Raw genomic sequence first — 25232 nt, forward strand, 5'->3', positions numbered from 1 at the left:
AACCAATTGACAGAAGCAAAGTACCAGCGAGCGCTGGACTTTGAGAAAATTGCTTTGTGCAGATTACTAACTTAATTTCTATGTGTTTCCAGCGACCGCTCAAACCCAGCGAGCGCTGGACTTTCTCAACGGATGCTGAGTTCCAGCGCTCGTTGGCTTCTTGGCCGCGGGCGCTGGAACTCAGTGCTCGCTCAAAATTCCATGGATTTCAATTCTCGTGGTTCTTGGCCGGATTTCGTCGTGTGTATTTTTTGGATGAAATCCATGAAAGTCATTCCGGATTTGAAGTCAATGGAATAACGAATACACCTAGATTTGTATGGATTTTAAAAAGTATGAAACGAATACACCCAGATTTATATGGACTTTTAAAAGTCTTGAACGAATACACCCAGATTTCTGCAGACTTTTAAAAGTCTGGAACGAATACACCCAGACTTTTAAAATCCATAGAAATCTATTAAACTCCACAACGAATACACCCCCCTAAGTTAAGTTATTTCGACGTCGTTTCCAAAAAATTAAATAGGTTTAAACAATCTAGTTAACAAGTTTGTTTATTTTTTTTCGTAATGACTGTAATAAATAAAATAAATCCGTATTAGCCGACTTCCATCTTTCAAGTCGACCCGAATTTAATCTGCACCGGAGCAGTCAAATGTAGAGTCTGCTTCGTCTCAACCAATCACATCGTGCTCCAACTCACTCCATCCACTAATAAGTTGCCACGTGGAGAGAAACAGTTGATCCCCACTTGGCCTCTACAAAATTCGCTCGCCATACCAATAGGCAAACACGGAATATTCTCGTACGTACCGCCGTGGCAAAGAAATAGAAATATCACCGGTCAATTCGTACGGCGGCGATCTGGTTTTCCGGCCAACCTTCTGCTGCAATGGAGTCTCATGGCTCCGGACTCCGCCGCGTGTTGCTTCTGGCATTTTGTATCTCCGGGATTTGGGCGGCTTATATTTATCAAGGCGTCCTGCAAGAAACTCTGTAAGCATTTCCATTTCATTTTGTATGCTTCAATTACTTTGTAGCTGCAGCTGTTAATGTATCATTTTCCAAGACTAATTTTGTAAGAGAATAAGTCATTCCTGAAAAAAAAAATTAACTCTAGTATTTTTGGGGGCTTTCTTGTTGAGTAATTTAGCTGTTAGCATAGCATCATCACAATGTGCTTTGATCGCTCTCTCTCTCTCGCTCATGTATGTTTGTGTTCACAATTTTTGTGATAGTTTTGGGGCGTGTTTAATTTAAACTGGTGAATGTGTTGATTTAGGTCGACGAAGAGATTCGGTCTTGATGGAAAGAGGTTTGAGCACTTGGCTTTCTTGAATCTTGCTCAAAGTGTAGTGTGCTTGATATGGTCATTTATGAGTAAGTTTATGAGTTACTCGTTAGGCTATCAATTTTGTTCTCTTTCTTTATCCTGATGCTTAAACAGAGCTGGTTTATCTTTCAAATAGTGATAATAATTTGGTCGGATGGTGGAAAGGGTGGTGCTCCGTGGTGGAGCTATTGGAGTGCTGGTATTACTAATACGATTGGACCAGCCATGGGAATTGAAGCACTCAAGTACATTAGTTATCCTGCTCAGGCATGTTCCTGATTCCTAGAGTTCTTGGTTTTTTCATGTTTGTTGTTTTGTGCACACAGATAATAAGCTGGACATTGTTCCCTTTAGGTGTTCAATGATTTTGTTCTATTCCATGACTCATCAATTTGCTTGTCATTTTAGTCATTTGTGAACTCGATGCATTTGCTTGTCATTTTAGCCACACTCCTACAATGTCATCAATTTTTATCTTGGTCAATTTGATTCATAATCTTCTTAACGAATGGAGAGATGTTATGTGATCGTTCGGAGCTCACTAGCCAAAAGTCACTGTGCTCGGGCGTTCCAGCATCTTACGTGTTTGAATTTGTAGTTTAGACATTACATTAGCTTTTGTCAAATAACGGTAAACATTGTCATTGTTGAAATAACTAGACAGATATACCACTTGTACCAAGTCAGCTGATAATCGGTTTAATGGACATGCAAAGCCACATCAGATATTTTTCTTTTGGGTATTATGGACTAATGTTGTGTGTTATCTATAGGTGCTGGCAAAATCCTCAAAAATGATTCCAGGTGGGTTGACTTTTCTTGATTGGATTGGCCAAATCTGTCCATTTGATATTGATTCGAGCACAATATTTATTAAAGGAAACCCGAGTTTATTTGTTGTCTAATATGATAAACAATAAAAACAAGCTAAGATTTAGACCTAGACCAGCTCTCATTAGAACTGAAAGGATCTACTTATTTCCACAAATGTGAAATACTTAGTTACTTGACCCTTTTATTAGATTGTGTTACAGAAAAGTAACTGGTGAGAAAGTGTGATATATGTATCTACTATATTACAAAATAAAGACTGATGGTGATTGGGTCAAATTATTGTGTTTTAGCTGGTTCCTGGTCATGATAATCTAATTTTTAGGGATGAAACGTAAAAGCTCATACTTGTCTTTTTTGGGTGCAGTGATGCTCATGGGTGCACTAGTTTACGGGATCAAATATACTGTCCCCGAGTATGTTTGCACACTTCTAGTTGCTGGTGGTGTATCCATTTTTGCTCTTTCTAAGGTAAGCACCTGGTTGTATTTATGCTGTTTCTCATCATATGTCCAGATAGTCAAAGTAAAGACCCTTATTTCTGTGTTTTTAAGTCTTATCTTGGAACTCATCAATTATGTGGATTATATTTTAAAGAAGATATATAGTGAATCAGAATATTCATTATTCCATGGAGTAAACCAGTGCATGCCCACTGGAAACAAATTCATCTTGAAAATGTACCAACTCGATTGCTTTATGTGCATTTTGCTGTTTAAGTCATCGTTTCCCAGTTCCAAGGCAGTGACAGAATATAATCTCTAGTTCATCCTCATGAGACAGAAGTGTAGCCTTATTAACCAAGTAGTGGGCACACTTTGTTCCTGAAGTGTTTGAATCTTTTCGATGCAGACTAGCTCAAAGACAATTAGCAAACTAGCACGCCCTAACGCTCCACTTGGATATGGGCTATGTTTTCTGAACCTTGCTTTTGATGGATTCACTAATGCAACTCAAGATTCACTTACGGCCAGGTAAACTTCAGTTGTCATATCTAGAAGAACTCTAAAGAGTTGTTAATATTTTCATGATTGATGCGATAGTGCTACCAACCTACCTTCTCTTGAGAATTGTAGAAGGCAATACTATGCCCATTTTGCCATTACATCTATTGACCAAACTTGTACCCATTATCAGCAGTCAACCATCTAAAATACAAAACTTCAACTACAAAAGATTCTATGGAAAACTAGTATAATGTTACTGGATTATGTATTACTTAGCTGGCCATCTCACCTGAGAGTCATTAACAGAACTCAACTGTTATTATTCCAGGTATCCTAAAACAAATGCTTGGAACATGATGCTGGGAATGAACTTATGGGGCACCATCTACAATATGGTATTCATGTTCGGGTGGCCGGGTGCCATTGGCTACGACGCAGTACAGTTCTGCCAGAAGCACCCAGAAGCAGCATGGGACATTTTTCTCTACTGTCTATGTGGTGCAGTTGGCCAGAATTTCATATTTCTAACCATCAGCCGGTTCGGCTCCCTGACTAACACGACGATAACCACAACCCGTAAGTTCGTGAGCATAGTTGTTTCTTCCCTGCTGAGCGGAAATCCCCTCTCGGAGAAGCAATGGACGAGCGTGGTCATGGTCTTCTCTGGATTATCGTTCCAGATTTACCTCAAATGGAAGAAAGTGCAGAGAATGCAGAAGAAGAGGAGGTCCACATAAACAAAAACTCATGGATTCTGTTACTAAGATATGAAGCAATTTTGTTTCCTTTCTGATAGTGAGATATGTAGCATTATTCTTCCTACTGATTAGATTAGATATCAGTGCAACTAATTCTTACACATACAATATTGAGGGTTTAACTGTAATGTAAATCGCCATTTTCGGCCAATTTTATAAATTCAAATTCAATCTTGTTTTAGCAAATCCTAGTTTCTCCGAGGTCCCAAACTAGTAGGCATAATAATCCTAACCAACTGGTTAAAGTTGTCTGAGTAAATTGAGGTCCCAAACGAGTAGGCCCTTTAGTTTGTGTCTGCATTTGACATTCATTTCTGCTTCAAGATTTCAAAAACATATGCAAAAAAAAAATGTCGTAGACTAGAGAAAAAGAGAAACATGTCTGCACACTCAAAATAAGAATGGAATACATTATATGAATAATAATTAAAAAAAAGTTTCCCAATCCCATGGAAATTTATTACATAGTAGTAAAAGATGTTTCGAGCTGATCAACTTTTGCTCTCTTTTTTCATTGCCATATCTATACCTGTTTCTAATCTCCCTAAAGGGCAATCTCCGTTGAATCTGTGTGTACAGTAGGCTTATCTAGCCAAAAAAGAACTTTTTGGGAACAGTGGATGGCCGTATCCACGTTCCACGAAACAAACGAAAAAATTGGCACACCACCAGAAAAAACACACAAGAAGCAAGGTGAGTATTAGCAATTAAAACTCATCACAGCGGTTGATCTTCAGAAGAAAGTGTAGGATGCTCCGTAGCATCCTAGATTCCAAAGGAGATCAGATCCTCCCACGCCCATGTACTCGGAAAAACTAAGGTCGAGATAGCTGCAATCCAAGGATAAAGAACTCCAAAAAGAATCTACATTTTATGGAAAACCTTCCAACGGTTGGTGATTCGGTCATAGACAATGGAGAAGAGACCTCTTGCAGGGTGGAGGTTGGGAAGCATTAGTTGACATGACTAGGAGAGGTAGACTCCATTCTTAGTGTCTTCATTAAAAGTGCTTTTCCTGCAAAATCAAATGGTAAAATGATTAGTCTAAAAACACTTTCTTGCACAGAGTGGAGTGTGGTAAAAACAATATTGCTTATAGCATGTAGCTTATGGTAATTAAAAAAAAAAAAAAAAAAAAGGCCCAACAAAAGCATCAACAAATATACCTCTTAAAAAGCAATTAATCTGGAAAAAGAACTAATTTATCAAAAAAGGGTCTCCCAAAAAGATCACCAACTAACTGAAGAAAGAACAACTCACTTGTTGAGAAACAAAATGCTCCTTTTGAAAACATTAGCAATAGAAACTACCTATTGTAACTTGGACGAGTACAGAAAGCAACGAGCTCGACCTCACACAAGAGCATGTCTTCTTCAGGCAACCATGTTCCTTTCTTGAAATCAGAATCCAAATAAGCGAACCACATTCAAGCAAAATATAAAATTCCAAGCACAAAAATGTAGTACTAAATAGTGATTGAATAGACAAAAACAAAGGTAGAAGATGCCTATGTTTACCAACCTATTTCAACATTGCCTAGTCGTTTTATCCTTATTTCGATGCAATAAGTTTCAACCATCGTTTACTAATGAAAATTAGAGCTTCAAACACATACAAGAATCACACTATTATTAAACACAAGGAATCAAGATTTTTACTTTTCAGTCCCATGTAGCCGGATTTGCTCCCTCAGAAATCGTCCTCCTAAATCAAACATTCATCAATATTTGCAGCAGAGAAATAAAAAATTAATTAGGAAATATAGATTTTTTAAGAAAAGACGAAAATGGTAGAATCTGTCTCACCTCTTCACACCATGATACAATAGGCCTTTCTTTTGTGCTTGTGTTGGCCTAGCAGTAGATGCTTAATGCCCAAATGCTTGAGGTCCTGGGTTCGAGTCCACCGTCGTGTGATCTTTACATTTCTTTATTTATTTTTGTAATTTATCAAAACAAAAAAAAATATGCCTTTCTTTCTGTTTTGATACTTCACCAATATTTGCATCACCCTCTTCTTCATAGTCTCAAACTTGTAAATTTCTCCCCTTTCTTGCATGCTCAAGGGCAAGACTCTTTTTTGTGGATTGTTATATAAAAAGCAATAATTGGAATAATATACCCTAGAAAAAGATCAAGTTTTTAAACCCCTTTTTCTCTGTACTGAAAAGCATGAGAATCAATTTATAGCGTAACAGAAAGAAATGTGGCATGAAGGTATCGGCATAATACAAGAATGAATTATACAAAAAGAAGATAAGAAAATCTGGAGAAAACATGAGAATTTTAGTTACAGAAAAGCAAGTGAAAAGTCAGAATCCTTTAGAGGTAGTTTCTTTGAGAAGAAGAGGCTTATCCGCCATAGCCAAACAGTATTTGGCAATCTCCCTAAACTGAGGCACGCTCCTGAGATCAACCTTGGTACCATCTTTCAAGGTGATGATGACGTCACCCCACTCGCCAATAAACCTGGGCACAACCTGAACATCCTTCACTACCTCGTACGAGAAGTCGCTCCTGTCCTGACCGGTCAGCCCGGATATCACCGTCACCCTCACGTCCGTGAATCTGTACCGCAGGAAGAATGCTCGGAATACGGCCGCCAGTGTCAGCGGCAGCCACAACAGAGTGAACCCCAGCACCAGGTTCGCCACCAGGTCTCCGTAGTGAGCTCCGCCGTCGAAAAAGATGGTCTCTTCGTTCTTTTTGGTCGTCGCGGCGGCGCCGCTGATGGGCTTCGAGGATGATACGTGGAGCTTCGTGAGGGGGCGAGGGGATTTGGAGGTGGAGCGACCGATGTATAATTTGGGGGAGTGGTGGTGGTGGTGGGATGTGGTGGACAAGGATAGGCAGGCGGCGGAGGAGAAGGCGGCGGCCATGGCCTTGGCTCGGCTTATTATCACTTCCAGATTATGGATGAGTTGGGCAGTTGAAGGGCCTTCCCAATTTTCAGTGGCTGTCAGGAGCTAACGTGGCAGCTTGTCATTGGGTGGAATGTTTTGAAGGACTCTCACCCTCAAAAACAAAACAATAAACAAATTGGATTTATTAGATTAGCTACCGAGTTATTTTATTTATCATAATGTAGTTTTTCTAGTTATAGTTTGAGCGATTAGATTTGCAATTCAACACTTTGCTTTGATATGTAGGTTCTTTATGTTTTTCTGAACTTTGTTTCCTGTTTTGGGTTGCACCCTCGTGCGTGATTAATTGATTTTACTTATAAAAAAAATAGTATGGAGTCATGTTTAAAGGATAAGGGAGGATTAATTAGGTAGCCACATTAACAGAACTCAACTGTTGTTACTCTCAGGTGTCCTAAAACAAATGCTGGGAATGAAGTTATGGTATTCATGTTGATATCATACCAGATTGACCTCAAATGGAAGAAAGTGCAGAAGAAGACCAAAAACTCATGGATTCTCATACTAACATATGAAGCAATTTTGTTTCCTTTCTGATACTGAGATATGTAGCATTATTCTTTCCTTCTGATTAGATATCAATGCATCTGATCCTTGCACATACAATATTGAGGGTTTAATTCGCCATTTTTGGCCAATTTTATAAATTCAAATCTTGAATGCAATCTTGTTTAGCACTTAAGTTTCTTTGAGGTGGACCAGCAGCACAATAATCCTAACCAACTGGTTAAAGTTGTCTGAGTAAATTGAGGTCCCAAACTAGTAGGCCCTCTACTTCATGTAAAAAGCAAACGTCAAATTACTAATTTGCCCCTACCATACAGCCAAGCTTCAGCTATACGTTGCTGATGAATCCAGGGTTAATTCAGTAAATTCACAGGAAGAGTGGCTGGCAGTGAAAGCAAACTTTATATTGTACAAGCTTCCCTCCATTCTTTAAGCAATAAACTTTTGCTTTGGTGATAATCATATTCATCACACTTGTCCTCCACCACCCTCAGCTGACCAACTTAAATAACACCCTCCCTCCTTCCTCACAACTCCAGACAAACTTGCAGATTTCAACACACACACACAGTTCAAACCCACCACAAAACTTAACTCTCGGTAAGTATTCACAATCTCACTTTCTGCATCGTTAAGTTTCACCGCTTATGTTTTTTCTTGGTTCAGTCTGCATTTTACCTTCATATCTGCTTCAAGATTTCAAGAAACATCTGCGAAAAACAATGTCGTAAAGTAGGCAACAAGAGAAACATGTCTGCACACTCAAAATAAGTATGGATTACACTATAGGAATCAAAAAGTTTCCCAATGCCATGGAAACTTATTACATACTAGTACTCTGCACACTTAACACAGCAAAAGATGTTTCGAGCTGATCAACTTTTGCTCTCTTTTTTTTTTTTTTTTTTTCTTGCCATATCTATACCTATTTCTAATCTCTCTAAAGGGCAATCTCCGTTGCCACTGTATAGCTACACTTAATAACTAAAGAGTTTTTAGTGTTGAATCTGTCTGTACAGTAGGCTTATCTAGCCAAAAAAGAACTTTTTTGGAACAATGGATGGCCGTATCCACGTTCCATGAAACAAACGAAAAAATTGGCACACCACGAGAAAAAACACACAAGAAGCAAGGTGAGTATTAGGAATTAAAACTCGAGGATGCAGATCACAGCGGTTGATCTTCAGAAGAAAGTGTAGGATGCTCCGTAGCATCCTAGATTCCAAAGGAGATCAGATCCTCCCAGGCCCACTCGGAAAAACTAAGGTCGAGATAGCTGCAATCCAAGGATAAAGAACTCCAAAAAGAATCAAAAATACTCTACACTTTACGGAAAACCTTCCAACGGTCGGCTGGTGATTTGGTCATAGACAATGGAGAAGGGACCTCTTGCAGGGTGGAGGTTGGGAAGCATTAGTGACATGACTAGGAGAGGTAGACTCCATTCCTAGTGTCTTCATTAGGAAGTGCTTTTCCTGCATAATCAAATGGTAAAATGGTTAGTCTAAAAACACTTCCCACCAAAAAACAATAGGACTCTTTTAGGCCTTTTACATTCTCTAAATCTGAAAGAAAATGAACTAAAACACTTCAAGGCATGAGTGTCATCCTCTTGTACTCTAGTATAGTGGGAAAAACAAAACTATCGAGGCTGTTTTGAGAAACAAACTGATAACTTGAATGATGTAGAAAATATAATTAGTTTCCAGTTTTATGATTATCAGCTACAGTAGTGTAACCTGTGTGAGGGCGGAGAAAGATACACCAAAGGGCAAAGATGTTGTGAGGGAAAATTAGTGTATCCATGTGGCGGTTCATAACCAGATTCAAAATATTAAACATCAGAATCTGAAATATTAATTTTTACAGATTTGTGAACTGTGTATCAGTGTATCCCATAATCAATGCTGTATACATGATATTTTGCATGCTTGTTCAAGTACAAAGACTGAATTGTTTGTCAATCGTCATAAATAGCAAGTTGGTTACCAATGACACTACCAATTCAAGTGAAAGACTAAATTATTCTGCATGGAGCATCAAATTTTTTACTTCTTATAAATAGAAGTGAATTGAAATGCTTAGGATTCTTACACTTTCTGAAAATTTTGGACTGGGAATGGTCGCTGCCAATGCTCCAAACAAGGGAGTCACGTGAAGAGGAGAACCAAACTCTGTGCTAGAATACTCGCATATTACTTCATCATTATCGGTTGTGTTGTTACAAGTTAACATGTTCACTGCAGTAATAGATTTGTTATGAGCGTCAGAAAAAAATATATATTCTACCATCATCTTAAGATGGGATGGTAGCCAATGAATCTTGGTGTTAATTATGATACATTTACTTGTCTGTGTGTATGTGTGTGTATAATATACCTTCAGTTGTGCTTGCAGTATGGCATTTTCGACTTCCTTCATCATCGCAATGCTGATGATCTAATTGATCTGGCTGCATTTGATGTCCATTTTCCTGATGCAGCAAGCAGGTTTCAGCTCGACTTTCTTCCGTTTTATCACCTGGCATGCTTGGCAGCAGAGTTGATCCTGCACTGTACTCAGAGCTGGCTGTGGACGACTCATATAAATCAGGTTCCCTGAAAAGGTATAAGTTACAAAATGTGGAGGTGTATAATAATCTCAATTCAAACCAGACTGCCTTGAAAGTTACCTCCAAGATGGTCCACTGCCTTCATCGTCATTCGTCAAATCGTCCACCAAGTCTTTGAACTTCTCAAATTGAAAATCAACATCAGGATTTGTGAATGTGAACAGATCACTTTCTTTGTTTTGTTTCAGAAAGTCTTGAAGAGCCTGGACCACATTTACCTAACAAACTTAGTCTTACAGAAAGAAAAAAAAATTGCAGTCGTTGTAATGAAAATTTTAAGGGTAGGATAAACCGAAGAAATGAGGTTTGAGTCGCATAGCAAAAATGTTTTAGGGTAAACTAAAGAAAGGATGATATTGCTGGGGACCATAACTTCTTATACCCATTTGCTTTTCACCTGAGGAGGATATTATTTTCGCCATCATGATGAAATTTGGATGTCTTTTTAAAATCATTTTGAGAATCACTGCTGCTTCAATCATTGATTGGGGGAATGAGGTAGGATGGACCATTGTATGAATCGTTTTGATAGGGTATGATCTAATGCAACGAGTCTCGAGTGATCAAACTCCTCTTACTTACCGTCCAAGCACTTTCAAGACTCTGATCTGTCTTCTCCGAGTTGACTTTGATTGCAAGAGAACTGAGCAGTTCTGCTTGTTGCATTAGTGCAAGTACCTTCGGATCATCCTTCTTAAGAAATGTACCTTGATTTTTGTTAGTTCCAGCTGCGAAAAAAAGAAAACAACATTTATTATCCTTCTGTTTGAACTTACAGCAGAACAAACAATGATGTTGATTCAAGTGATTAGACTTTTTCTTTTTTATATATCAATTTCTTCCGTATAAGACTTTTTGGTATTCTTAACCAGTCTAACAGACTTTTTGATCTCTCGAACTCGTGTACATCAATTGGTACATCCTTGATGGGGCTGAATGCAGCTGAGAAGGGAAGTTAAACTCACAACTATGGACATTTTGAGCTAGTACAGCAAATGGAGGCCTAAGTAGATGATCGGCATCTCCACATTCACCAGCTAATTTTTCTTCATGGCTTTCTGCTGTATTTAGGACATAGGCCCTAGATCACGAACAAAGCACAAACTTGTAAGAATATCGATCCTATTAACATCTTTCAAGATCATGGAAATTGAGATCTAATGTACCTCATCTTCTTAAGAGGCGCAGCACTCTCGGATCCTCCTGTACTGAGCCCATTAGGAAAGATAACCCTTTTGTTGTTCAAGTTGATATATGTAGTAGTGCTGTTTTCTTTTGCAAGAGCTTCGTGCTTTGCTCTCTTCTTGCACAGAGTGGTGAACCGATTCTTCACAGCATTATCAGTTCTGGGAAACCAAGGATATCGTTTATAACAGTGTAGCTTATGGTAATTGAAAAAAGAAAGCCTAACAAAATATGAAAGATCGATCCTTCATATTTCAAACAATTACCTGCCGGAGACTACCTTTGCGATCTCAGTCCATCTGTTTCCAAATATCTTCTGCGCCTGAGAACCAGTTAGATGATTAGACCAAATTCACTAACAATATGAATTTACATATATGTGGCCTATCAATCTTGTCCTTTAGAGACAAAATCATCAACAAATATACCTCTTAAAAAGCAATTAATCTGGAAAAAGAACTAATTTATCAACAAAAGTTACTCCGAAAAAGATCACCAACTGACAGAAGAAAGAACAAATCAACTTGTTGCGAAACAAAATGCTCTTTTTGAAAACACTAGAAATAGAAACTACATATTGTAACTTGGACGAGTACCGAAAGCAACGAGCTTGACAAAGATCGTTACCTCACACAAGAGCATGTCTTCCTCAGGCGACCATCCTCCTTTCTTGAAATCAGAATTCAAATAAGTGAACCATCTATACATAAAACACATATAAACCAAATATAGAATTCCAATCAGAAAAATGTAGTAATAAATAGTGATTGAATAGACAAAACAGAGGTAGAAGATGCCTATGTGTACCAACCTTCTTCGACATTGCCTAGTCGTTTTATCCTTAAATTTCGATGCAATAATGGCCCAACTGTCAAAAAACCAGACAGCAAATTTGAATCATCCATTACCAATGAAAATAACAGCTTCAAACACATACAAGAATCACACTATTATTAAACACAAGGAATCAAGATTCTCACTTTTCAGTCCCATGTAGCCGGATTTGCTCCCGCAGAATATCGTCCTCCTAAATCAAACATTCATCAATATTTGCAGCAGAGAAATAAACAATTGATAAGGAAAAATATATATTTTTCTAAAAACGATGAAAATGGTAGAATCTGTCTCACCTCTTGAGACCATGATACAATATGCCTCTCTTTCTGCTTTGATACTTCACCAGTATTTGCATCAGTGCCACTATTTACCTTCTTCTTCATAGTCTCTGTAACTTGTAAATTTCTCCTCTTTCTTGCATGCTCAAGGGCAACACTCTTTTTGTGGATTGTTATATAAAAAACAACAATTGGAATAATATACCCTAGAAAAAGATCAAGTCTTTTAACCCCTTTTTCTCTTTACAGAAACTGTTCACCTCCCAAAACGGAACAGAAGAGCATCAACAAAAATTGGTCTTTTACCTCAAACCAAAAATTTAGCCTAGGATTCTGGCCCTTTTCCTCGCCCCCTTTGCTGTCTGAAACAGAACAACAAACACTTAATGCAAAAGCTCATCCCTTTCTAATCAGGGTTCCGTTTCAAGATTTGAATAATAAAAACATTAAAAAATGTTGATTCTTGATTACACAAGGTAACATATTACTACTACATATATATGTGGTCTGTAAACCAAAATTATCCATATTAAAAATCGTAAAAAAAAATGTAAAAATGCCACTGAATACCTGCCTCGAGATTTGAAAAAGAACCGTATAGAATTAGCAATCCACGAGAATTATACACACATGAAAGCAAGAATTAAAGGAAAAACAAAAACATGGGATAGTGCTTTTTTATGGGGTTGAAAAAGATGAGGGTTGCTTTCTCGCTGTCCAAAAGTGGGGAGGCTCTCTCTCACAGAGAAAGATGGAAATGTGGGGTGCTCTTCATTTCTATTTTTATTGTTTCTGTGTAATAAATTTAAAAAATAATCAACGGATTCTTGCTTTTGAGCGCGGGTATGAGGGTGAAGTTTGAAAAAAGAAAAAAGAAAAAAAGAAAAAAGAAAGATGTAAATAAAAATAACGCTGAAATCCATGAGACTATAATTAATGAGACTAACCCCACACTCCACGCTCACTGTCACAGTGTCTGTGTGTGTGTTTTTGCAGCTATCATTTTTTACAGATAGATTTCATAGATTGGTGATTTCTTCATGTCTCAACGCTGCCTACTTGACAATCTTCGTGACCCAACTATTTACTCTCACCTCACGCTCCCCATTTTCATCCCACCTCCTCAGCTCGATTGTCCAGTAAATTTGTCCAACTTCAAAATACTAATAATAATTCTCTACAATTTATCGTTTTTCGAGTTTTGCACGCTATAGAAGGATTTTTCTTATAGTTTATTTTAATTTATTATTAAAATGGATGTACCTTCAAATTGATGCTAACATTGGGACACTAAGCGGTGCGACCTTCTGTGTGTGAACCGTGAGGTCCCGGGTTCAAACCCCACTGCACCCCTCCCCAACTCCCCCAATTCAAAAAAAAAAAAAAGAATTGGATAAGTTTTGTTGATAATTGATATTTACCGTAAAAGCAAAATCAATGTCTTGGGTAGGGCTGTCTAATTGGTTATCGGGTTTTGGATAATCCGTTAACCGAATCGAAATTCTCGGGTTTGGGTATCCAATAACCGAATTTTTTGGTTATCGATTCGGTTTCGGGTATCATTTTTAGAAAAATTTCGGGTATCGGTTAACCCAATAACCGAAACGGGTTAACCGAAATAACCGAAAATTATTTAATAAATTATTTTATATATATTTTAATTATTAATTCATTAATTTATTTATTTTTAAATAAAAAAATCAATTCTTAGATAAAATAAAATTACGATATATTTAAAGTATAAGAATGAGCTTTAGTCTAGTGGATAAGTTGCTTTGTGTATTTTCTAGAGACTAGGGTTCAAATCCTTTATCTAGCAAATTATTTGAATTTTAATTTTTTAAATGGGTATTTCGGATACCCAAATAACCGAATCGGGTAACCAAAGCGGTTATTGGATAACCGAACACCTAAAACGGTTCGGAAACGGTTAGTGAAATATGACAGTTTCGGGTTCGGGTAATCGAAAATTCGGGTACGGGTAACCGAACCCGAACCGATCGACAGTCCTAGTCTTGGGTGAGATCGAGTTCACCCAAAAGATGGGTTTGACTCTGACCCGACCCAATTCTCCACATGACAGGAGAGGAGTGGCCGAAGGTGCGGGTGTGGAGCTAAGGGCGTCCCGGCGGATGGCTGACAGAGCAGCGGCATGGGTGCAGTACAAGGGGCACATTGCCTGCAGTGCGCCTGCAAGCAGGGACGAATCCAGAAATCTTTTATTGAGGGGCACAATAAAAAATTAGCATACTATAAATATAAAATGTGTTTTAAAAAATTATACAACATAATAATTCAAGTCTATTAGAATTAAAATTTAGAACTTTTCCTTGATTGAAGCATTTAATTGCATGATCAACCATCAAAAATTTAATTTTCAATATATACAATTAAACTATCAATTATTCATATATCTCTCTCATCCGATGACGTAGACGATTCTTTACGATATTCATCAAAAAAATACCCTTTAATTATATATATGGGTGTGGTTCTAGAGAGAACTATATTATTTGTGAGAACGTGAGAACCATCAAATCTAATGCATCCACTGTAAAAATTAATGCATTCGCTGTTAAAATTAATGCACTCAAAAAAATAAAAAAAAATTGCTCTATTCAGGATTCGAACCCAGGATCTGCATTCATCCAACAAGATGATGCATCCACCGTAGATCTTGATGATCGAATGGCTGAAAATGGTTCTCCGTTCTTCTTTTATTTAGTGATTCTTTTTTGAACATCTCCATATATATATATATATATATGCACATATTATTAGTAAAAATAAATAAATAAATTGTGGGGGCACGTGCCCCCATGGCAGGTAACGTAGATCTGTGCCTGCCTGCAAGGAGAGGCGGCACAGGCACGGGACAGGGTTGCGCTGATTGGAAGGAAAGGCGGGCACGGATGTCGGGCTTGGGACGTGCCGGCAGGAATGTAAGGTGGCACAATTGCGGCGTGAATGGCTGAGAGAGAGAACTTGTATTATTTAGTCAAGTAATTATTGTCATAAGAAAAAATAATTATTGCTATGAAGAAAAATGTAATATTTGTAAAATATTACTTTTTTCACAACAACTGTTATTTGTATTCACAATAGACCTCTGCTCTGCCCCTATTCCATGAGACCCTCATACATGAGACCGGGTGTATAGGAGTTTTTTGGATTAAAAATATACTTCCTCCTGTTCAGTTTGTGTGATCGTTTATATTTTTCATTATTTATGTTTTAATTTTCCTTTTAAATGCTAATACCAAATGTGCTCATATTTTTTCTCATATTTCATTAATTACTCCAAAGAGGTGCAAATAGGAGTGAATAAAATATCTGAAATCGAACAACCTAATCAGTTCAAATTGATACTCCTAATTAGTTTGTTTTTCAAAATATCTGAAACTGAATAACTTAATCAATTAAAAATATCTGATTGGATTTTTTTTTTCGATTTTTGGTTTGTTTCAATTTTATTTTTCAAAACAAAATTAGTTTTTTGGTTAGACTTGATTCGATTTTTTTTCTAAAACTCAAATAAAATTGAAAATCGAATTATATTAGTATTATATATATATATATATAATTTTAATATTAATTTTCTAACCTTAATCACATTTCATTTTTCGTATGTTTTTTCAATTTTTCAATTTGGTTCAGTTATAATTCTAAAAAAATAATTAATTTAGTTTGATTTATTTGATTCACTTTGATTTTTTTTAAAACCAAATATAAATTTGATTTGAGTCAGTTTTAGGAAAAATCCGAATTGAAATTTGAATGCACGTCCATAGTTATATTTACAAAGAAGACAATGAGTTTCTTTTTTCATCGTATAATAGTGTCTTCAAGTGGACATTCAAGCAGTGCGAACTTCTATTTGTGAACAGTGAGGTTTAAGGTTTAAACATTTAAACCTCTCTTTTTTTGCAAACTTTTATCCCGATTTTTCATTAATATATATGTTAAACAGCCTAAACCTCAAGTACTTCTAGGCACAATCTTTTTGTGATATGTAAAACTACAATCTAGTCAAACTTTAGTAATTTACTGATTACTAGCAGAGGAAACGTGCGTTGCACGTATTTGCAGATGATGAATTGCTTGATGTAATACTATGTCAAAAATTATCTTAATTTATAGACGATGTGTAATTATTGTTGATCCTAGAATTAATCTCAACATCAAAATAAATAAAAACAGAAAATAACACCAAGAATTTACGTAGTTCGATCATAAAGATCTACGCCCATGAAGATCACCGTAGAAATTTCACTATTAATTACCCAATTTTACAATTACAAGGTTGAGTCATGTCATAAGAATGAAAAAAGCCTCTCTTCAATCTACATATGATAATCATATTTATAAGTTATAAAGTAAACTTAATTAGCTCTAAAGCCCATTACTGAAGTCAATTGGGTCCAAATTTAGTTATAATAATCTTTGTTTTGAGGCTGAACTGTCAAGGGGTGCGCTGGATTGTCAAGGTTGAGCTAAGTTGCAAAACCGAGCTCCAAAGCTGATCGAGACAAAGCTAAGCTCCAAAGTTGTCAAAACTGAGTTATCAAGGCTGGGCCTTATGCCCGTGAGACCAGTGCCCAGTGACCGTCAGTGTTGCGTAAAATAATAATAATAATAATAATAATAATAATAATAATAATAATAATAATAATAATAATAATAATAATAATAATAATAATAATAATAATAATAATAATAATAATAAGACCTATCTCCATATAGCGCTGATACGTATTTTACCCCTCATCAACCATATTCAGTGCAATACTAAAAATATTATTGAGAAAATTATTGTGAATAAAGTTTCTTAAAATACGTATTAAATTTACGAAAAGTCAAATATTGCTAGTAAATAAAAGATTAAAAACTAAAAGAAACTACGTCACCTCTCTTTTTTTGCAAACTTTTATCCCGATTTTTCATTAATATATATGTTAAACAGCCTAAACCTCAAAATGATATTCAAATAAATAGGAGGGAGCAGTACTTCTAGGCACAATCTTTTTGTGATATGTAAAACTACAATCTAGTCAAACTTTAGTAATTTACAGATTATTATTTCCTTATTAAAATATAGTGTATTAAACGGATCTTGATCCGCCCCCAAGTATTTTGGTTGAGGGTATTTCGATCCAATGAAATGTGAAAACTTGACGTGATTAGGAAAGAAAAGGTAAAATTTTAGTTTTTCTTTTTTAAGCCGGAATTTAAATTTAAAATTAATAGCCAACTCGAAAAGAAAATGAAATTAATACTATGATTAAGGCGTTAAGAGGTACAAGCCACGTGATATAAAATGATCTCCCAAATTCTGGTGACTGGCCAGCCTGGTTCTGACCGTTCACCAATGACCAATCTGTGATCAGTAAATGTGAAATTTTTTATTCTTTTCCTTTTACTTTTTTATTTCTCAAAATTGAATTTCTTTTTCCAAATCTCCATTTTACATTATCTTTGAACGTTGAGTTTCAAATTAAGAGAATCAAGCGTCAAAAAAATGTGCTTTTTCCTCCACTAATCGTGGGATGTTGTGATTAATAAGGAGGAAAACTGCGGCTGTGTGCGTGTTTATCTACGAAATAGTAAAATAAAATAGTAGCCTCGTAACATGACGACTAATTATAAGTATGAATTCGTATAATCTTGTTGCGTGTTGTGTTGATAAATGAAAATATGACAAGACAATGACATGATACTATAAACTCCCAACACATATAGTAAATGATAATGAGATGTCCAAAACAAATACAGAAACAAAAGGAAAGATATTTTGAAATATTCCGAAGTAGTATTCATTACTGGTTTTAAAATGTCTCGTACTATAGAAAATGTCATGAATGTCCAAACAATTCCCAAAGCCGATGAAAGGCGTTCCCGTTTTCCGAATAAAAAAATATTAAAAAAAATAAAAATTAATTTATTTAAAATTTTTGCTTCAAATTTAAAAAAGATTTAGTTAGTTTTATTGTTTTCTTGACACTGTAGTTTTTTTGTAATTTTTTAATAATTTTTTATTTTTTTATCATTTTTTTGTGTAGTTTTTGTACTTTAAAAAAATAAAAATTAAAATGATTATTAAAAAATTACAATATGGAGAAAACAATTAAAACTAGCTAAATTCTTTTTTATTGTGAACCAAAAATTTTAAATAAATTTATTTTATAAAGTATTTAACCATATTTTGTCCAAATAACATTATTGTTACGATTTTGCGTTGCTAAATCTATACATTTTTCTTACACTTTCGTCCATAAATATCCATTGAATAAGAATGGAACATGCCTTTCAATATTAGCTGGGAATACTTGAGAACTGTGTGATGACTTTAATCTTATGATCTTTTGGGAGTTGCACACTTAAGTACGATCTAGAGACAATAGTTCTGCATGTAATATACGGTCTATGAGCTACATGAATAGGTTTAGACTTCAATTGTGATTGTCCTATGAAGAATCGAGTTCGAAAATGATTAATCAATCTGAATGTGTGTTTGATTTCCTGAATCTATTGAAATCGAAGTTCTATGATATTTTATCTCTTATCAAACTCTCTTGTCTTACAATGTTTATTTCATTTCATTTGTTTGCTTTAGTATTAAAAACTAATTCAAGTTTCCTTAATTTAGTCTAGACAGAGGATAGTAGTTCGGAATAATAGTCATAGTAGTTCTCAGTTTCTATAGAATACGACCTTAGTTGCTGTTATACTCAATTGTACATGTACACTTGCGATGTATCTAAAAATTAGCGAACAAATTTTTGGCACTGTTGTCGAGGATTGATTTTACTATTTATGATATTGTTAGGAAATGTTTGATATTAGTCTAGATATTTCTTTGTATCTTATTTACTTTTGTGGTTTATTTTATTTTGTTTTGATAGTAAGTTTTTGGTTTCTGCTAGGGGGTGCATCCGTGCACGAACATTTATGGAGATCATTGATAGCATGGCCACTACAAGCTATCAATAGCTATCTGAAAGGGTGTTGTTGAAGAAATTAAAGTTGTCGCTACCACGAGTTCCGATTTGATTAATATGTTGACCACTCAAATCACTGTATTAACTATAAAGATTGATGCACCAACTAATGTGAAGATAGAACTAAGCATGAGAGCCAATTGCCATATATGGAGCATACAAATTTTCTCAACAATGAGAACTTTGGCAACTTCCAACGTGGGCAGCATGGTGGATTCCAAATGAGAAACAAAGAAGGTTTTCAAATGAGGAAAATAGTTTTATCAAGGCTATCGACCTCATCCGAATCTATCTTATGAGAACTCCCACAACACACTTCAACCACCAAGTTTCTCGGTAACATGCATAATCAAGGCGGCCAACAGTGAGCAACAACTAGAGGCGTACTCAGAAGTCATTGAACGCATCTTCACAAAGACGCGGTGAGAGTTGCTTCCAGGGAGCGCCGAGTCAGAGTGGTCGCCCGGTCGCCTAGTGCAGCTCTCTCCGAGTTCGGGCGGCCGCGGGGTCATCTAAACTATACTATAAGCATATGCATATTTATGTTTTATACTATTATGCATATTAAAAATGAAAAAAATCCTAAATCATCATATTTGAAGATAATAATACTCCTTCATATTTTTTTTTATGCTGGAAGGCTTTTGTCACATATCGCGTTTCTAGTGCATCCACATGAATCAAATATGTGGTTCAAATTTGATATTATATATATACTACCTAAGTCTTGTCTTGTGTACTACTCCATATGATTTCATTCATATATATATATATGGGTGGGCTAAAATAAGAACATTTTTAAGTGTATAAAATAGGAACAAATCTTGTCAATTAGATCTTGGTTGATCTTGTGGCTTGAAATTTGCTTAATCAGAACATAATTCGTAACAAAAAAAAAAAAAACTTCAAATTCGTGCATAGAATATAATTCGTAACAAAAGTACTTTCAATTCGTAATAAGAAAAACGTATGAATTGCAAGGGAAATAGTTACGAATTTCGGATCTCCATATAATTTGATTTGGACTATTAATTCACTATGATCTAATGGACAAGATTTGTTCATATTTTATACACTTAAAAGTGTTTTCATGGTAGTATATATATATAAACACAACTAAAAATGAAAAGTTCTAAAGGCTCGTATATGAATAAGAATCTATTCTCTAATACCATTATTATCAACAATTATCGAACCTCTTCAATATTTAAATAATTTCTTTTTTCTACATATCACCAATTAATATTCATCACAACCCAACCACATCGATTTTGAATGATTTATCCATGTCCACCCAACCATTACATTATATATATATATATATATAGGGGAAGACTAAAATAAGAACGATTCTTAAAATATAAATTAGGAACCATTTTCAGCCCTTAGATCATCAAGATCTACGGTTGATTCATCACCTTGTTGGATAAATTCATGGTCCTGAGTTCGAATCCTAAAGGTAGCAAAAAATTATTTTTCGCAATTCGTACCTTTATACAGTTTATTCATGCATGTTATGCATAAAATTCATGCATTTTTGCTGGTTCGCAATTCTTAAAATAAGAGTGGTTTATTGAATAACCGCTCCCTATATATATATATATATATATATATATATATATATATATATAAAACAAAAAAAATATTTATATTAAAAATTAAGATATCCGTCTCCCAAATAACTTCATAGGAGGGAGGGGGCACGAGTTTTAAGACAGAATTATTAAGTGTATTGGAAATGTTGAAAATGTGTTATAATTAGTATTGTGAATTGTGTAAAGGTGAAAAATAAGAATAAATGAGGTATTATTAGTGGTGGTGGGGTAGTGTCCCAAAATAGATAGGAAGTTATTTGAAGGACGACCTAAAAAAGAAAGATAAGAAGTTATTTGGAGGACGAGAAAGTATAAAATTATGATTATAAAAAGGTTATGATAATAATACTGGGATAATTTTGGGAGCTCAACAAATTTTGAGAATTTGAGAAAAAGAAATTGGATCCATTGAAAAATTGGAGATGATGAAATTTTGGTAATGAAAATGACAGGGTTTTGTGTGTGGAAAAATATAGTAAATGTGGTGTCTATTCATAGGGGGAAAATAAGAATGTATACATACATATAGTAGGGTTAGGTTCTATGAAGAAGTTGATTTTTTAAAGAAATTTAGAAACGATGAACAAATTAATAATTTTGATGAATATGCCAATAATTTTATTGAACAAGTATTTTAGTTTGGGGTTCGAATCCTAAAGTGCAAGATTTTCAACTAATACGTCCATCCATCAAAATTATTGATATGTTCATCATAATTATTGACATGTTCATCAAAATTTCGACACTAAATTTATTCTTAATTATTGACCGTTTGATTGAGCTATTTTAATGGTTGAGATTGTTTCTCCTTTCTAATAATATTTGTATTTCTCCATTGAACCTCTCTCTCTATCTCTCTCTATATATATATATATATATGAAAAGTATTAAAATTTTATCATAATGTCAAAATTAAATTTATACAACCAATAATAAAGTGACACATGAATTACTTTTTGGATAAATAGTGAAGAGACCGGCCGGTCTCTTTTCCATCTCCAACGGACCACGGTTGATTGCCTTCGAATTGTTGATAATATTCTTTTTCTAATATTATGTAATTACGTGGCTGGTGACTGGTCGACCAGCCAAGAAAAGTGTGTTGTTATTTGAAGTATAAGGGTGTCAATTATCTTTGATGAAAAAAGGCGAAAAATATATATTTTCATCATTTTTCGCTATTTTCATATGCTTTGTATTGTGGATAATTTTTTCGGACAACATGACAAAAAGTTTGGCTAATTCTTTTGTTCTCATTTTCACTTCAATTCATAATAATATTATCATTGAGTAATGATGTATTAATATTTTTTCCCCAATAAGAGGAGATAAAGTGTTATAATAAACATTTCCAATCCTTTTTCTATCACTACAAAATTACAATTAAAGAGAATGCACAGTAAATTAACTATGCTCTCTTGATGTGATATTTTGTATTAGTGACGCTCCCTTATCAAAGATTCGAGTCATTTGAAAAAATTAGTATGAATATATGTATGTCAATGATTCGAGTCATTTGAAAAAATTAGTGTATGATATGACTGTATGAGTGTGTAGCTCTGAAAAATAATACTCCCTCCGTCTCTGAAATAAGTTCATCTTTTTCCTTTTTGGGACGTCCCCCAAATAAGTTCCTCTTTCTTTCTTTTCATTTTTGGACAACTACCCCACCACTAATAATACTTTATTTATTCTTACTTTTCACTTTTTCACCGCTCCCAATACTAATTATAACACATTTTCACATTTTCACCACTTCCAATACTAATTATAACATATTTTTCTCCACTATCAATACACTTTACCATTTTTTTTTAAAACCCGTGCCGTCCCCAAAGAGGAACTTATTTTGGGGACGGAGGGAGTACGAATTATTAATTAGAGTAAGTGATAAAGATACAAACACATTTTTCATATTTTGTAGTAAGTTCTTTTCATTTTTTTTTCTTTCTTTTTTTCTCTTTTGAGGCCAAAGACCAACTTCGACATAGGAACCAAATAACTCCGCTGATTTCTTAAAATAATTTTCCCTTAATTCCCACTAATTTGATTAATATTTTTTATTGGTGATCATCTCAATTAAATTGATCAATTTTCTTATATTGAATAAATATAAGTAAAAAAACATCTAATCGATCACTTATTCATTTTATTATTAAGTGTGCTTAAGACAGTAATTTCTTAAATTTCTTATAGAAAAGAAGTTGATCAATTTAATTGGAACAAAGGGAGTATATTTTCTATGAGTTTCCAAAAAAAAAATTTCAAGATATATAATATTGGAAATACCGATCATAATCCGAGGACGAAAGCCACTAATTTTGTAAATCATGTTTATTAGCCGCATTTACCCATTTCCCTTTGAGAATAAAACGAATTACTACTTTATTCGGATTTAAAAATCTTGGTTGAAGTCAACATTTGTGTCTGCCGCGTAAGGAAAATATTCCGCATCTTAAGCATGATTGTCAATGCAGAAGTCATGAATTTGTTTTAGTATTAATTAATAGTTCATTCCTCCTATAAAAATATGCATATTATAGACAACACGAATTTTAAAAAATCCTATAAAATATAGAGTGGGTGGAGAAAGAATCTAACATTCATTGTGATAATTAGTAGAATAATTTTTATTACCAAAAAAGAAAAATTATGCATATTTGTATGGGACGGAGGGAGTAATTATTATTGGGTTAATTGCCTATAAATACACGAACTATACTCAAATTTTGGTTTTTGACCAAATCTATTTTTTGGTAAAAAAATACATAAATTTTTATATTTTTGGAATTTGACCGGAGCCGAAAGTTCGTCGGCTAATAAATTGATTGTCTGAATTCTGATGGACAATCCGAATGTACCGTTGGAAACTCTTAATGTTATCTTTCTACTGATACTATATATTGTTGGGTTTTGATAACTGAAAGTGGTAAAAAAATGGCATGAAAGTCGATCGAGGTCACAAAACTCTATATTTTTTCTTTTTTTCGATCACTTCCGGTTACCAAAATCCAACAATATAAGTATCATTAGAAAGATAACGTCAATAGCTTTTCAACTATACCTTCAGATTGACCATCAGAATTCAAACAATCAACTTATTGGCCAACGAACTTTTGGGGTCATGTCAAATTTCAAAAAATTAAAAGTTTATGTATTTTTTGACCAAAAAAATAGATTTGATTAAAAACCAAAATTTGAGTATAGTTTGTGTATTTATAGGCAATTAACTCATTATTAAATGCTAAAGATTTCTTAATCTAACAAATAAGCACAGTGCTAATTTGAATATTTTGTTATTTGGATAATTTTGATGAAGCATCATCTAACAAAATTTACAAGTATTGTGGGGAAATAGAGTTTTAACCTGAGTATCAATGATCGAAATAAAATCGGTGACAATCAAAGAGACGTCGGAAAATAAGAACACATCTCTGAAATCTTTATCTCCAAGTAAAAGTTTTATATCTCTTGATCTCTCTTATAAAAAAGAATACAATGTGCTATTTATACGATAGATACAAAGGGGTAAAATAGTAATTTTTATTTGTGTTCACGTACACTGCATGGTGTCTAACTAACTATATCTTTCACGAGCACTAATAATAATAAACTAATTGATCAGCTTTTGTCGAGTGTCACTATCTTTCCAATGTTGATCTTCGATCGTCGTGGTTAGATCAGCGTTGGCGTGACCCAGCTCCTGGCTACCATGTTGGTTCTTTATCTTCACATATGCAGTCAGTCAACGCTGGCGTCTCTCTCTTCTTTTTATCATGGCAATATCCGTATTTTTCTCTTACAACATACTCTTTCATCCTTTCATCGATTTCTTCCAGCACTAATGTTAATGTTATCTTTGAATCTCTAAAATTCTTTCTCATCATCATAAAGTCCAAGTCAACGCCAATCTTCGCGTCTCCTAGGAGTCAGTCAGCGCTGATCTTCATGTTTGCTAGAGGTCAGTCAGCGTCGATCTTCATGTCTCATAGGAGCCAGGCAGCGCTGACTGTCCTCAATTTCACCATGGATCGTTTGCTGCTTCTGAATTCTCTCGCCATGGATTCTCGTACGCATATAAGAAGAAAAATAATCAATTAATCTTTAGAAAGGTATTCTCAGCGTTGGTGCATATTTCACTCCTCATCAAATTTTATATATAAGATCTAGTGATGGAGTAACGAGTATTCTTAATATTAAAGTTTTAAGTTCAAGTCCTACTAATGTCATGTCATAAATTTTTTTGTGCGATAGTACACACAATGCGAACAATTCACATACTTTAATATGACACATATAAATATTTTATTAAATTAAATATGTGAATTATCCGCACCGTGCAAATATTCACGTCAAAAACTTTTTTATGTCTTATAGGTTAAATTTGCGACATACTTGTATTTTTCAAGTAAAGATTGTTTTTTCT

The 25232-nt window shown here is 34.7% G+C and overlaps 3 protein-coding genes across 6 annotated transcripts; 1 reads left to right on the plus strand and 2 right to left on the minus strand.

The window, feature by feature from the left end:
* The first annotated feature begins 626 nt into the window (after nucleotides 1-626).
* On the plus strand, nucleotides 627-4058 carry LOC130995750 (UDP-galactose/UDP-glucose transporter 3). Its single transcript, XM_057921155.1, has 7 exons — nucleotides 627-999; nucleotides 1286-1383; nucleotides 1473-1603; nucleotides 2110-2140; nucleotides 2535-2638; nucleotides 3020-3141; nucleotides 3443-4058. Exons 1-7 carry the CDS (start codon nucleotides 896-898, stop codon nucleotides 3849-3851), a joined length of 999 nt encoding a protein of 332 aa, XP_057777138.1. The 5' UTR covers nucleotides 627-895; the 3' UTR covers nucleotides 3852-4058.
* Nucleotides 4059-6022: 1964 nt separating this feature from the next.
* LOC130995751 (uncharacterized) lies at nucleotides 6023-6941 on the minus strand. The gene has a single exon (XM_057921157.1). It carries the CDS (start codon nucleotides 6748-6750, stop codon nucleotides 6184-6186), a length of 567 nt encoding a protein of 188 aa, XP_057777140.1. The 5' UTR covers nucleotides 6751-6941; the 3' UTR covers nucleotides 6023-6183.
* Nucleotides 6942-8057: 1116 nt separating this feature from the next.
* Nucleotides 8058-13165, minus strand: LOC130995749 (transcription factor MYB124). 4 transcript variants are annotated; one of them, XM_057921154.1, is made up of 14 exons: nucleotides 12784-13015; nucleotides 12520-12571; nucleotides 12229-12419; nucleotides 12079-12125; nucleotides 11910-11966; nucleotides 11726-11798; nucleotides 11365-11420; nucleotides 11080-11259; nucleotides 10879-10994; nucleotides 10496-10641; nucleotides 9974-10116; nucleotides 9682-9899; nucleotides 9397-9542; nucleotides 8058-8777 (listed from the first exon to the last, which is right to left on the minus strand). In XM_057921154.1, exons 3-14 carry the CDS (start codon nucleotides 12316-12318, stop codon nucleotides 8667-8669), a joined length of 1383 nt encoding a protein of 460 aa, XP_057777137.1. In that variant the 5' UTR covers nucleotides 12319-12419; nucleotides 12520-12571; nucleotides 12784-13015; the 3' UTR covers nucleotides 8058-8666. The 4 variants fall into 4 exon arrangements, with proteins under 4 accessions (XP_057777137.1, XP_057777136.1, XP_057777135.1 ...); XM_057921153.1 differs by having other exon boundaries at nucleotides 12520-12575; XM_057921152.1 differs by having other exon boundaries at nucleotides 12229-12571; nucleotides 12784-13165.
* Nucleotides 13166-25232: the final 12067 nt, after the last annotated feature.

This window comes from Salvia miltiorrhiza, chromosome 7 (genome assembly GCF_028751815.1).
Source record: "Salvia miltiorrhiza cultivar Shanhuang (shh) chromosome 7, IMPLAD_Smil_shh, whole genome shotgun sequence".
NCBI classification, from domain to species: domain Eukaryota; kingdom Viridiplantae; phylum Streptophyta; class Magnoliopsida; order Lamiales; family Lamiaceae; genus Salvia; species Salvia miltiorrhiza.